General features: G+C 44.7%; 1 protein-coding gene across 7 annotated transcripts in view; it reads right to left on the minus strand.

Annotated features, from left to right (window-relative positions):
• wwp2 (WW domain containing E3 ubiquitin protein ligase 2) overlaps positions 1–14,816 on the minus strand; it is a 36,226-nt gene extending 21,410 nt beyond the window's left edge. For 2 of the 7 annotated variants that reach the window (XM_069529154.1, XM_069529152.1), the window contains exons 1-7: positions 14,728–14,816; positions 12,504–12,585; positions 10,140–10,296; positions 9,483–9,604; positions 7,966–8,103; positions 2,399–2,477; positions 283–446 (exon numbers count right to left, since the gene is read on the minus strand). In XM_069529154.1, coding sequence (XP_069385255.1) covers positions 283–446; positions 2,399–2,477; positions 7,966–8,103; positions 9,483–9,604; positions 10,140–10,296; positions 12,504–12,573 — 730 coding nt within the window. In that variant the 5' untranslated portion in view covers positions 12,574–12,585; positions 14,728–14,816. The other 5 variants (XM_069529153.1, XM_069529148.1, XM_069529151.1 and 2 more) reach the window with 4 other exon arrangements.
• Between the last annotated feature and the right edge of the window lie 253 nt (positions 14,817–15,069).

Genomic DNA, 15,069 nt, shown 5'->3' on the forward strand with positions numbered 1-15,069 from the left:
CAAGGACATAAAACGCCCGACTCACTGTTACAGCGTTAACTCAAAAGACAAAACAAACCCGGCTCTAAGAAGCTGATCTGGATTTTTATATTATTTGAATTTCTGAGCCATTTTCTAAACCACCGCATCCACATGCTAACGAGAAACACATCCCAGCTGGCTGCTTAACACTGTCACTTCCTGATGAGCTGTAAAAACAAACCGTTACAGCCTTGTGAGCTGAAACTGTTGAAACAGATCTGAGTCAGTGTACACACATATTATTCTGTGTGTCTCGTATACCTGATCCATTTCCTGGGCTTCCAAGACTCTTGGAAGAGCGGCGGTGACCAGACGAGCCCGGCCCGGGGATCTGCTCCTCAGTCAGCTCCCCATTAGTCAGAGAGCCCCCCCTGGAGGACCCCGGGGAGCCAGTCTGTGAACCCCCCACTGAGAGTCTGTTACTCCTGCGAACGTAAAGACAAACACAGAGGGGGAGAGAATGAGATGTGGAGACGAGGGGACGGAGCGAACGAAAACGAGACGAGGAGAGAAAGTGGGGGAGGGAAGGTGCTTTGTTTTGACCACTTAGATTTAAGTTCCGAACTTGAATCAGTCGGATGATTTTGATCGGACGATGTAATTAATCACATTTTAAAGGAAAAACCTGAATAAATTTGTGGAGAAACATCAAATGCTGATGCCTCCACACAGGTCTCAAGGGAAGAGAAGTTTTACGAGTGTGAAAACGACGGAAATCACATTTTAACACCAGTGGTAGATTTTGGACGGACAAGTATCTTAACGGGTCGCCAAAACTTTGCTTCTCCGACGAGAGCTTTTATACATACAAAGATAAACACGTCGGCTCTCCCTCCCCAGGACTGAGGAATGCTGAGGCTGAGTTTGGACGAGCGTCGACAGAAAAACCACAATCAGGGTCGATCTCGGTTGTTCCTTCAACCACAAGAAGGAGAAGCAGCAGGAGAGTGTGTGTTGACAAACTGTTCAACCTGGGGAGAGGGGTTGTGTGTGGGAGAACAACAGAAGTCACCTCTCGTTCCTGCGGAGGTGACTTCTGTTCGCACACAGCTGGATGCAGATGTTTGCTGCTTCTCCATGACAGCGGCGGTTTGGGCTCCGGGCTTAACTGTGTTTAATGCCCTCCTGCAACGTTTAGTAGGAAATACCATCTGACCCCATGCACCCACACCACACAGCTTTGAAACGCAGCCCGCTCCACTATTTATTATCCATTCTAGCCAGTGAGAGCGGCGCCCCCCTCCTGAAACCACATACGGGGGGGAATAACATGCTGGCACTCTGCATAAGTGCTTCAATCGACCATTCTGCCACAGACTTCCTTCACTCCATTCTTTTCTTTTCTTTCTTCGATTTATTTTGATTACCATTATGCCGCGGGTTTTATGATTTTTTTTCATACAAGCGCTTTGCCGCCAGTGTTTTAGAAAAGAGTTACGCAAGTTTATTGTTGTGCTATGTTTCTTACTGTTTTACCACAATGTCTGGAAAGATCTGAAACCAGCAGTGTAATGAACCTTTCTCCATTTAGATGCTTAAAAGTCGGATTTTCAGTTTGTTTGGGTTTAAATTAAAATCCATGAACTCGCTTTAATCTGGTTGAGGCCTCTGTTCCTCACCTCACCAGCTTTTATATATATGTATATTATATTCTAGCTCCAGAAATGTACGATTGTCTGTCTGTTGAACACAATATCTCAAAATCTCTGCATGTGAGTTCCCAAGAATGGGATGTACGTATGAATGGATGGAAATGATGAAGAAGCAAAACGTGAAGCAGACTGAGGAATCGATATAATCCAAAAACATCATGAGCTTAATGTCGATGTGAACAGAAACAAACTTCAGTTAAATAAACCGACGTATGCACAGAGAGTTGTTACATCTTTAGCTCTGAACGTCTGGTTTCCAAACCACTGCTCCTGCATTCGTTTTTCCTCACCACCACCATCGCTCCTTTTTCTTCAACTTGTTCTTCACAGCTAAACTCACTGTCGGCTGCAGACGCATCACCAGGGTAATTCACTTACATATGTGCCTTTATATAAGAAGCCAAGCCCACTTCCTCTTTCAGTCAGTAGGTATGAAAACGTTCATCCTTTCCTCCCCGTGAATAATCTTTCCACACAGAGCGTCTAGATCTATATTTGACATGTTCCAGGCAGATGGAACAGATCACGGTTTAATGTTCACACAGATGAATGTGGACAAAGTGAAGCTTTTTCAAACACACTCTCATTCACCGGTTTGTCTCTCATCTCACACATCACATCTTTGTTTTTATTCAGCAGCATTGAGGGGATAAGTGTGTGTGTGTGTGTGTGTGTGTGTGTGTGTGTGTGTGTGTGTGTGTGTGTGTGTGTGTGTGTGTGTGTACCTGCTGTGAGAGCCAGCGACACTGGCCGTCTCCTCGCTCTGGGTTCTCCTCAGGTTGGGTCTGTCTGACTGAAGCATCTCTGCAAGGACACAAAATTGATGTTGAGATATCACGTTCATAAGAATGAGATGAAGATACGGATGGAAAACCTAAAACTTGAAGCCTTTAACTACGCTGACGTTTAATTGTTATATTGATGACACATAAAAGAGTAGAACATAAAAGAGTAGAACATAAAAGAGTAGAACACAAAAAACTGCTGATTGTGTGATATAGGCCACTTCATGTTTACATAAAAAAACCCCTCCAGAAGAATAAACTCCATATTGTCCTGAAACATGTGGCCATGGACATACATGTATAGTTGGTGGTTTAATAGAGACCATTCATCCTTGTATGTAGTGTGTGTGCGTGTGCGTGTGCGTGTGTGTGTGTGTGTGTGTGTGTGTGTGCGGTCCTGCTGGTGTGGGGGAATGTGAGACTATAGGTTCAGTTCTGACTGAGAATCACAGGCCTATAATGTGCTTTTCATTAACACTCACTTTCTCCTTCACACACACAAAAGCAGCAGCTTCCTGTGCGGCAGGACACACACACCAGACACACAACAGCCTCAAACAGTGTTCATGTTTACACGCATATATATTCTGCTATCTAAAGTAAAGCAAACAGGTAATCTCTCACTGACTGCCCCCCCCCCCTCACCGACTCACACACACGGTGCAGTTTTGTGGCTATGAAAGAGCTTCTTGTGGCCAGACCCCGATGGACATACAGAAAAATAAACAGTGGTCTTGAGGAGAAACCATTTTGTCATTGCCTAAGTCCATCGCCCCCTTCCCTCTTAATGGCCCAAGTCTAATTACTGGTGGGGGTGGGTGTGTGTGTGTGTGTGTGTGTGTGTATGTGTGTGTGTGTGTGTTTGTAAATTTCCAGTCAGTAACTAAAACACCTCAAATATAAAAACAACTTATCTACACTAAAAACAGGACAGAGCACATTTCACTTCAGCAGCTGGACAAACAGATAAGAAACGCTCTGATTAGAAAACCTAAACTAAAAACAGCCTGAAGTGATGTCAGAGACGTCAACTCATTTTATTTAATCGAGTAACTACTCGTCCTCAGCAGCAAGTTATAGAAACCTGAATATTTGCGGAATGAAAAGGTTGTACGACTATGTCAAAGCAAGAGTGCTCCGGAGATTTAGAGCTAAAACTGAGAGAAAAGAGAGAAAAACGCTGCTGCTCCCGTTTTAGTTTGAAAACTCTGGGGCTGTGCTTTAGTCTGGACGAGCAGAGATGGTTGGAAACAATTACTGAGACACTTTCAACCACCTGCCGATCGAGTCTTTTCAGTCACGACGTAGTGTTCGCTGATTCACCGAGCTTCTATCACATGACCCCACCTCCGGAATAAAACAACCGGCAGTGGCATTGTGAAGTTTCTGTAACAACTGATTATACGCATTGGACAGAAAATCTTCATGTTTGCAGCCGAGCTCTTTCTGCACCTAACAACCAAATGCTTCCTGTTTACACCACTCACGTGCATGCCCTGTGCACGTGAGTGGTCACGGGATATGCGTTTTCATGCGTGTTAGTATCGACGGGGATTAAAACCGATACAGAGCCAAAAAGCACGTGTGGAGAGAGATTGTTTTAGTTTGAAAATGCCATTTTCAAATCCAAACGCACTAGTACGAATCTGGCCTAAGTGTCTCATGTGGTACACAAACATCGAACCCTCAGGTCGCCACAGTTTGAATGATTTGTAAGCACAAACAGCTCTTTCATTCAGCAGTAACACACTGTCCCCCTCAGTATTTCGGTCTCACATAGTCAACACGTCTTTGGTACGTTCAGCCAGTTAACGTACATGATTCTAGCAGGACATGTCCTGAGTGTCTGTGCTCCAGTGTACTTATGGCTTCTGGACTGGCAGTTATTCACACAGTCAGTGAAGTGTGTACACGAGCATATAACATCCACAGAGTGGGCCACTATTCCCCGAGTTGAAATGTTTCTGCTCTGGCTTCTGTTTCCCCCCAAGATCATTAATACAAGGGTTTGTTTATAAAAGCCTGGTGTGTGTTTCTCTGTGTGTGTGTGTGTGTGTGTGTGTGTGTGTGTGTGTCTGTGTGTGTGTGTCAGAAACGTTGCCAGGGGAAATGAGTTAAAAAAAAATAAAAAAATCAACAAGAGGTGCGTTCAGAGCGAGAAAACAGAGCACCTTAACACCAGCAGAAGGTAACACACTCCGACCTTCATAGACTGAGTATATTCAGGCAACCCACATGTGCCTGCACACACACACTCACACACACACTCACACACACACACACAGCAGAATGTAATAACACATATGCACAACCACGAACAAACAAAGCACAAAAAAACACTTGTGAGATCATAAAACACAAACACACAGAGACAAGTGCTTTAACTCGAAACCCTGTTTTACGAGGGCACACTAACTTCTCCTCCCCCCAAAAAAACCCACACACAACCTTTGTAATCCCGGCCCCTACGAGCCAGGAGAGGAAACCCCCCCCCCACTACCATGCAGGCTGCTTCAGGATCACAGGAGGCGATTGTACTGCAGAGCTGCAAGCAATGAGACTCAATTACGCAATTCTCTGAAACAAATTAGACAAAACCCCCCCGACGTGTGTGTGTGTGTGTGTGGGGGGGGAGAAAAGAGGCCTTATTTAAAAATGGCGGAGGCTGTATTCATTGAATTTTAACCACACACCTGCACACACATCAAAATTCATCCCATCACAACTATGTTCATCCCACAAAATGCTCTGACTCTGGATTTACATTCTCGTCAGGGATCAGATACCTGGAGCAAGAGTCAACACACCGAGGCGTCACTCAGCGGTTTGTGAGCTGCTGTTCTGAAGCCGCACTTTGACGTGTGTTCAGCGCCATCTTGGTTTTTTAAAACAGAAGTAACCATATTTGGAGGAGCAGGGGGTGGAGCCTGAATGAGCAATCCCACCCACCTACACCTGCCACCTGCACCCATTGGACAGCACCAGCTGTCAATCACAGTGTAGTATCCACCCCCCAACACATCTGGTTCTTCGTGGTCTGTTTGACTCTAAATGATGATAATTGATAAATGAACATCAGCTGTTTGAAGACGACTTGAGACAAAAAGTTTACTTTAAGTGAGAAGAGACGTTTTCTATAGAAACTATCCGAGGAGACTTTTGATTAAATTATAAGTTATCGCGGCTAAAGACAAACCATGTTTTATTACCATCATTTGTGCATAAATATATATAATAATAAACATCCTAAGAGCACGTATGTGTGTAGTTATTAGAGTTTAAATGGTGAATCAGAGATTCTTCTTATAATAATATAAAGTAACTGAATGTGAGCAGAAAATATATTGACTATTGTATTCACTGACCCGTGACACTGACATTAGAGAACAATCTCTGTGTGGACGAGTCTCAAACTAATAAAAAATCATTTCATCGCCCTCGGAGGAAGAATTTTCAACCGCTCCGCAGACTCATCGACTCTCAGTCGGCAGCATTTTCCTCTTTCAGGCCCGACGCTAACATTTTACCTTCCTTTGTGGTTTGGAAGCAAAGAGAAGGTGTCTTTTTAACAAATATACAGTTATTACGCTGCTCTTAAGACCAGAGCCAGGTCCATGTATGCACGTCCATGCTCTGCAACACACACGCACACACACACAAGGCTTTTCATAGAGCTCTGCACAGAGCCCACAGTGTATTCTGCTGAATGAACACAGGGCCAGCAGTAAGGGCCAAGGCCTGCCACAGCACGCACTGGATAAATGTGTGTCTTTGTGACTGCTCAGATGTGAGGAAAGGTTAAGAGGATGTGTTATGAGTAGTTGAATGTGTGTGTTTGTTTGTGCATGTTATACCACATGTCCTCACAAGGACAGCAAGATGAGGAGGAAGGGGAACAGTCTGTAAGTCCTCATTTATGAAGGAGGTGAGTTTTCTGATTCGATCTAAGTTAAAACAGGTTTTAATTCAGTTTAATGAAGTGTCTTGTTGATGACAGTGTTTTTAGGTGATGGTCACAATAACCTCTGGTGAGTCTGGAGAGTTTTCCCCTTGTTTACATAACGAAACACATTTTTACCATCAGGAGGAAATGGCATGAAAATATGTTATTCCCCAAATCACTGGTTCCCCAATCTGTGTTAGAAGATAAATCTGAGTGGTTTCAATATGATTTCCATATATTTGTAATAGTTTTAACTGGTGCAACAGTCTCCTTATGAAACCACATGTAAATCCACTAAATCCTCTTTTCTCATTAAGACCCATGAATAATTTTCAATATCTCACAACAAACAGAAGAAAAACATGATGTCGGCTGAGGTAATGATAATCCGTCATAAAAGGATTTTAACAGTTGGACAATTGATTTTTTTTTAAAAAACATCACTGTAGCTAAGTTTACAGGAAAGTTTCCTTGGTTTCGTAATATAAATTTAAAAACAAAAACAGGCCTGGTCGAGGTCACGTTAGGGTCCAGAACATTGAGAACTCTTTCAGGTAGAACCGCTCGTATGTTTGACAGAAAGGAAAATCACAACTGCTGTTTGATGTCTCCGACTGTGGAGCGTCACATGCACGAATACAAACTTCAGCTTTTTTTTTTTTTTTTACTTCAATACAACATTTTAAACAATATGGAATTTAACTTTAAATCACTCAAATAAAAACACAAAGTTTCATGTACAATTCTGTCACCACATAAATAATCTTCCCGACTGTGGAACAGAATGAGCTCAAAGCCACGTGGGTAACGACATTAACGCAGAGTGAAGCTTCTGTTGTGGGGGGAAAAAAAAAAAAGTGGGAAAATACTCAAAACGAGTGAAGACAGACACACAAACATCTTACTGTACAAATATGTGTGTGTCTGTTTGTGTGTGTGTGCGTGTTGTCTGTGTTAACGGACATTTAAGAGACATGAAGGGAAAGACTGAGCAGAGATGTTTCAGTGTGAACGGTCCTTTTGACGTCATCATGTGAAAACACCTCCTGTTTCCAAAAGGATGAATTTAAGCTTCGCTGTCTTTTTGTGTTTAACTACATGTTGTTATAAAGTTTTAGTGTGTGGATTCATATTGATTACTTTTTATACTTTGACAGAATATTGACAATCAGTTTTTACTTTTTTTCATGTGTTTTTTTGAGTTTATTATATGACTTTAATTCTTTAATGAAAAACATGAATACTTGTACATTCACGCAGAATTGTCTGCATTTTTTCCGATCTTCTTTTCTGTCTCTCTTTTCTCGTCTTAATTTCCCAAAAGATATTTTTTGAGTTTGTCTTTTTTTCCTCTTTTCTAAAAGTCAGTTCTGTTTCTTTTCATCTCAGCTTCAGAGAACAGGGGAACAGGAACATAAATGTCATTACCCTGGAGATGGATGATTTTTACTCTACAGAGGTGACATCCATGTGCACATGGCGCCTCTCTAGGAGCTTCTCGGTACATTTCTGTGTTATTACCTTCACCTCTGTGTGTGTGAGTGTGGTAAAAGGCGGTACTCACTGTCTGCTGCCATCCTGCCATTGGGCAGCGAGCCCAGATCAACAACCATGCCGTCCAGACAGACGTTGAGCTCGCCTCCCGCTACAACCAAGCCTTTGTTCTCCGTCTGCAGCACCAGACTCAGCTGGACGTTCTCCACTGGAGGGGGAGGAGGAGCGACAGAAGCAGAGAATCAGAGGATGGCTGGTTGAAAAGGTGCAGGACAATGGTGGTGGTGGGGGGGGGGGGGGGGGGGGGGGGGGGGGGGACGGAATGACAAAACAAATCGAACATTTGCCGTCACTGCTCTGAAATGAGAAAACAGTGTGAGCCCAGTGTTTTATCTTCCACATCAGCAGACGGACGGTCACCATGCTGAGACATTTATGAGCCGAGTAGGAATCAAAGTGCTGAGTAACATTTCTCTTTTTTTACTTTACTGTGGTTTCAGAAGCAGATGTGACGTTTCTGTGTCAAAGAGTGAAAACTGTCCCATCAACTACCGAAGAAATGATTCCATCGCACCGAGAGCAGAAAACTGCCCGAGGAACTGAACTTGATGTAAATCAGTTTGTAATCAGACATTTCCTGGTTTGCAGCTCTTATAACCCGTGTTTATCCTGACACTGCATCAGAGAATGATCTCCTGAATCTGCAGCGTTACCGAGCTTTGACCATCAGCTCACTAATGAGCCGGCCGGTCATTAGTTCACCCTCTCTGCTCTCATAACGGCTTTCAGGCGATGCACTGAACTACTGAGAATCTCCTGAAACTATCCACAGCGGCTGTATGTGAGAACACGAACGTCCGATCCAGTGGCTGCGGACAATCAGGACATTTCCTCTGCCAGGCCCCGAGTAGCACATGTGAGAACACTGCAGGAGATTATTCGGAGGATTTACACAAGCAAGATGTCGTTACTTAGACGTGACGGACGCAAAAAACTGAAAAAAAACCCACAAGAAAACAAATATCTCAGGATGAGGCGTCATATATACGTAGAAGACACCAACAAAGACGTCAACTTCAAAAGACGCCTGCTTGATTTGCTGTAAACAACAACACATGATATCTGCAGCAGATTTCATACGTTCATATGTTCGGCCTCGGCCTCCAGAACAGCCTCTCGCCTGAACGCTCCCGAGTCTGACCACAGAATCTCCTGCCGTGTTCTTTATATGTGAAAGGCAAAGGTCAGAGAAAGTCCAGACACCACCAAACGGCAACAATTGCATTTACCGGGTCGGACAGAATTACCGCCCCACCTCGGAAGCATTCACACCTGAACGAGAAGCTCTCTACCTGGGATCGAATTCCCTGAGACACATGTTGTCATCAGGTCTGAACAGGGTCACGTTCTCTCTACTGTTCAGGTTGTCTGTTCTGGGCTACTGTAGAAACATGGAGGATGAGACGCTCCTGATACAAAGGTTCCTTCTTCAGAAACTTTCAATGACATTAAACCATGTGATGGAATAACCGTGGACTCTAATTGTGAGTCTGTGTGTGTGTGTGTGTTTTCTGTGTGTGTCCTTACTCTTGCCATCGTGTGAACGCAGTGTGTCCAGGAGGTCGATGGTGGCGCTGCCCAGAAGCTCCTTTCTCAGGGTGTGGCAGCACCACAGCTTCAGATCCAGACGACTCTGAGGCGTCACATTACTGTGAAACACACACACACACACACACATTACAACACAGATAAACTACATGAAGAACACAACAAATACTGCAAATCAGTTCACTGATCGATCACTCAGCATCAAAAACAACAAGCTGACACTGCTGCTTCATTAAACTTCATGTTTTACTTATAATCATATAAATGACATGAATTTGTTCTTACCTACTGACACTTCGGACAGAGTATAAGTATGAGTATAGTACCATGAAGTTTTTTAAATGAGTTAGGATTAGATTTTTGGAGCAGGACCAGTTGAACTTGAATTAAATGTTACAGGTTCTAGAACGTCGGGTCATATTCTCTGAGCTCGCCCCTTTAGAAAACCAACAATGCAACAACGCATGCCTTGTGTTTTAGGGTAAGAACTGGGTTTAGGTCACAGGATAAGGGTTAGACATTTAGTTTTGATGGTTAAGGTTAGGGAACGTATAATGTCACTGAGTGTCCTCATTAAGATCGATGTACAAACGTGTGTGTGTGTGTGTGTGTGTGTGTGTGTGTGTGTGTTCTCACAGGGTGAGGTCTTCATTCCACTGCAGCTCGACATGTCCGCTGCGTTTGCCCGTTTTTTTGGTTTCGCTGCTCAGACCGTCAGCAGTCACCTCCACGAAGGAGCTGAGCCGAGAGTGGCGGTTTGGCAGCTTGGGTGACTGGGGCTTCGCTGAAACCACTGCTCACACGCACACGCACACGCAGAAACATGTTAGGTCATAAGGGGTACAGGAAGTAAAGGCAGGAATGCAGCGATCAACACACTTCACTTTTTTAACAGGATATTATACAAAACTTCAAACGTCAATCAAACTAACTTTCTAAAAGCTTGTTGACGTTCAAACCGAACAAAACGACTCTTTCTCTGAATCATTTTCAGTCGTTTCATCACAAGTCACCAGCTGTTTGTTTTGTTCCTTCATGCAGTGGATTGTGGGAAAGTGTCCGTAAACAGTTTGAACACGTTTCCTACATGAACACACTACATGCTGTGGTGTGACACTTCTTGTGTGTTGCTGGCAGGGGAAGGAAAGAGGAATACGAACACTGTCATCTAGTGGAGGAAACAGAAACATCTGCGGAGCCGCTTACATCTGTTTGAAAAAACACTGAGGTCCAGAAAATAATGATATGGACACGATGACGTCCCGATGTAAAAACAAAACACCAGCTGAGGAAGCAGTGTACGAACACCGGAGGGCAGAGTTCAGACCCGGAAGAGTAATCCATCAGTCTCCACAGGAAATACCACTTTATTGTTTTAACCATTTTCAAACCTTTTTTATTTTTTTTTTACTTATTTCTATCTATTTTATTTCTCTTATTTTACTCCTTCAACTAATTTTTATACATATTTTGTCATTTTTATTCCTTTAACTTCTTCTATTCTGATTATTATTCTGATTTTAAATTGATTTCTTTTAATTGTGTCTGTATTTGTTTTTAATGTCCCTATACGATCTACCAGGAGACGAGCTTCATAAATAAAACAGTTTGATTCAGTTCCCCCTCCAGCTGATCTATAACTTCCCTAATGGAACAAGCTGCTGAGACAGTTTCAGTTCAGACAGTTGTCCAACGACTCTTCACAATGAAACTGACCATTTCTGAATTCTCAGAGTTTCAAGGTATTTTGATCTCAGCCCGTGGATGTGGCAAAAGAGTCTCCAGCTGCTCTTAAGACAGACTTGGTGGTTTTAAATTCTTGTGGGCCTGCGGAGAATCTTGTTGCAGCTTGTGTCAGTTCGTACTGATTCACTGCCGGATTACAGACACGCAGCCTGCCAGTGATTCTCTGGGTGCGTCTGATCGGGACAAGTGGTCGACTGAATAAATGACGACAGAGAGAAGAGGCTTCCGTTTGTACAGATCTCAGCCAGTTACTGATCTCTGGGGCCACAGACCTCCAGAAAAACAAACTGTGACTCATTTGCAGCTGTCAGAGGGAGGAGGTTGTGACACAGAGATGTGGAAAAGCACCAGTGAGGGCAGAATGAAAAGTTGGTTGCGATAGAGCGAAAGGAGGAGTCGGAGGAGGAGAGGTAGACAGAAGATAAGAGCAGATCAATGACAGATCAGAAGGTAAATGAGGAGGTGAGTCAGAGCTCAACACTGAAGGTCAGACGAGACGGAGAGGAAACAACACCTTGGTCACATGGGACTTTATGAACCTTTTTATAGAAAACATCAGTGGATCTCTACTGATATGGATTTTCCAAAACTGTTACTGGGATTGTTGTGATCAACGCCACTAATGAGTCCACGCCGCCTCTGCTCCAGAGCAGTTAACTGGTTTATTCAAGTTAATTAATATTGAACACATCGTGTGTCCACAGACAGACAGATATTTCTGTAATTATTAGATAGATAAAGAAACAAATTGAGTTGTGATGCACTCGAGCAACACGACACTGTGACGAGTGATAACTTTAGTCTCTGTGAAGCAACAAGAACATCCAGGGTTTTACATTTTCACAGCACGTCACTTCGCTCAAGCATCAAGGCTTCAGCAGGTCATTTACAGCAGATCACGGTGGATGCCACAGGTCACACAAGAATAATAAACAATTAAAATTCAGCAGACACACATGAACATTTAACTGATTTGCCTTAAAGGTATGAAGCTGCTCCACTTCCTGTCTGAACGAGGTCTGAACAGCAGGCTCAGTGTTTACACAGCTAGAGGACAGTCATACAAACTACTTTATGAGTAATGATGCAAAATATGACAACTTCTATACAAACTGTGAGGTTTCAGGCTGACCATTGTTTTCAAAGGAGAGAAGGAAGGAAGAAGAGAAGGAAGGAAGGAAGGAGGGAGGGATGATCTGGCTACAATGTCATGCATCATGCAGAGAGGATAGTTTGATAATATGATGGACAGACCTTTAAGGATCAGCTGAGACTTCTCGGAGGTCTGGACAGCAGCGGGTCTGCTCACAATGGCAGCTGCCATGACATCACAGCTCTGGAAAAACCACAAACACACAAAAGAACCTTAGAGATTTTCTGACACTGATACCAGCATCAGACTCGTCTCCACTACTGCAGGATATGCTGGGTCGGGCATCGGCGAATACGAGAATCTATGTACCGATCCGATAGCATGTCTTTAAAGTATAATAGGACGCTTTCAGACCAGCGCTGAACTCCAGATAGTCTCTTGAAATTATCCTGAAACACAAATCTCCAGATGCTGTCCAAGCCAGCCCACGCGAGAATACAGAGAGTGTGTGTGTCGATGACGTTTCTAAAACACGACGGACGTGAAACCGGAAAAGATGAAAATGTCTCAGGATGTAAAATAGCAGCCATACACATGGTGACGAGGGCCGATGCTTGTGTCGACGCGCTTAAACAAAAACATGTGAACTTCTCAGCAGAAATGATTCGTCCCGCCCGTCTGGCACGGGGCTTCTTCATGGATTCCTCAGTCTCTGGGCATCCTGATGGTTGATGAAGCCGTCCCCACACACCACAACCTTCCCGTTCTCTTCATCAACAGCATCCTCCCAGGTTACTCCACATCCCATGAAGTAGACGGCACGCCGGACGTTTGACCAGAGTACCAGATCTGGTCTCAGGGTGGTGGTGACCATTTGTGATCAGACTATAATCCACTAGCCCACAACCACCAACATTTTCCAGTCTCTGGATCAATCAAGCTGACCACTCCTGGTCAGTGGAGGTGTGGGAGGCCCTCTCTGTCCTTGTTTCAGTTGGAGCGAGCCCAAGTACTCTGCTTCAACACCCTGCGTGTCGGAGGATGCTGTCAATGGAGAGAACTAGAGGAAGAGGCTGCGGTTGGTGAGATGGCACCAGAGGCCGAACAACGAGGGTGGAGAGCAGCAGTCGCCCAGTGGAGGTCGGCTGGAGGGAATATATTCCAACATCAGGTTGTTCGAGGAGTTATCCACAGACAAGCCCTGCATCCGACCATAACAGAGACAGACTGCAGAACACTGCAGCCAGTGGCTCTGGACCAGGAGGAGAGACTCTGGGCCCCAAACTGCCGGGGACACACACCCAGGTCTGATCGGCCTGTGGTGGGCCTGAACCACTAACAGGGGACATTCACCATCTTCTCTTATGTTCTGAAAATCTATTCACGCAACCTGGCTGCAACACATTCAGCCCCTCCCCCACCAGGCACAGTGGAAGTCATCAGACCCCACAGACATCACCTTGAGTCAAAGTCAGAGCTGGAGCCTGCTGAGATTAATGCGAAGAGAAGCTGCGTGAGGACACGACAGGAAGCTGGACTGAACTCTGACGTGAACTGTTCACACCGTGGAACCACCCTGGAGGAGGAGGAGGAGGGTCATCACCATCATCATCATCATGTTATCAATGCAGCAGCACCGAGGGGAATGCTGACTGCTGGTATCCGACCTGACACCAGGTAAACCCGGACACTGAGTCAGAGGTGACCCGGCCACGATCACAGTGATTGAACCAAAGCTCCAACTTGAGCTGCAGACAAAGATCCCAGCTGCTCCTCCATCAGAGCTGAGGGAGTCACAGCTGATCACCGGATACTCACTGACCTTCACGTTAAGCACCGAGCTCCCCCCCCCCCCCCGGGTTTAAATACCTCTGGCTGCTGCGCACGAAACACAAACACGGAAGATGATCAGGACGTTTGTGTGCATCACTGTCAAGCTGGGCAGAGGCTAATCTGCACACTTCCGGTTACGTCTTCCAAACTAAGACTCATCTGGCATTAAAACATGGCTGACACGCAGCACGAAAGCGAGTGTGTAAAATAAATCCGAGGCGAGTTCACCGTTAGGATTAACCCGGATTATATAACTGTAGAATATGATTCACAGGAGGCAACACTCGCTTCCTTAGCACGGTTTGTTTTGAAGGTGAGGTCGCTTAGTTTCCGGTGCGGGTGAGGCTAACTGTGGCTAGCTTGCTACGGAGGAAGCTAACCGCTAGCGAGCGAGCTTCGAGGCGGAATCTCGTCAAAGGACGAGCCGAGGAAAGCGGCTCTGGTTCCCCGGTGACACGCGAAGCAGCGCCGGCGGCTCCCCGGTCGCTGTCAGAACAGGAAGCGGCCAGTGACACGACAACAACCCGGGCTGAGGACGAGTCTGTCCCGTACCTTCTTCAGCTGCGCTCCGCTGGTGTCAATAGCCAACTTTCATTTCCGCCTCACTGACAATACCACGTGACCTCCTCCCGTTTCGATGGCACAAAGGATTGTGGGTCATTGGTACTGATATCCCTTTATTTTAAAAACATAAAATCCATTCATTATTTATTTAAAATATGAATAACAACATTCAAAAGAAAACATTGAGGGGGTGAAAGTGTCAGACGACCACAGACTGAATAAAGATCTGTTCAAACACGTGCTGGAACAATCAGGACTCATCACTGCATCAATAATTAAAAGCAAATTGATCAGAAACATGTTCATTTAACTTCCACTTTGATTTCCATA

Source organism: Paralichthys olivaceus, chromosome 7 (genome assembly GCF_024713975.1).
Source record: "Paralichthys olivaceus isolate ysfri-2021 chromosome 7, ASM2471397v2, whole genome shotgun sequence".
NCBI classification, from domain to species: domain Eukaryota; kingdom Metazoa; phylum Chordata; class Actinopteri; order Pleuronectiformes; family Paralichthyidae; genus Paralichthys; species Paralichthys olivaceus.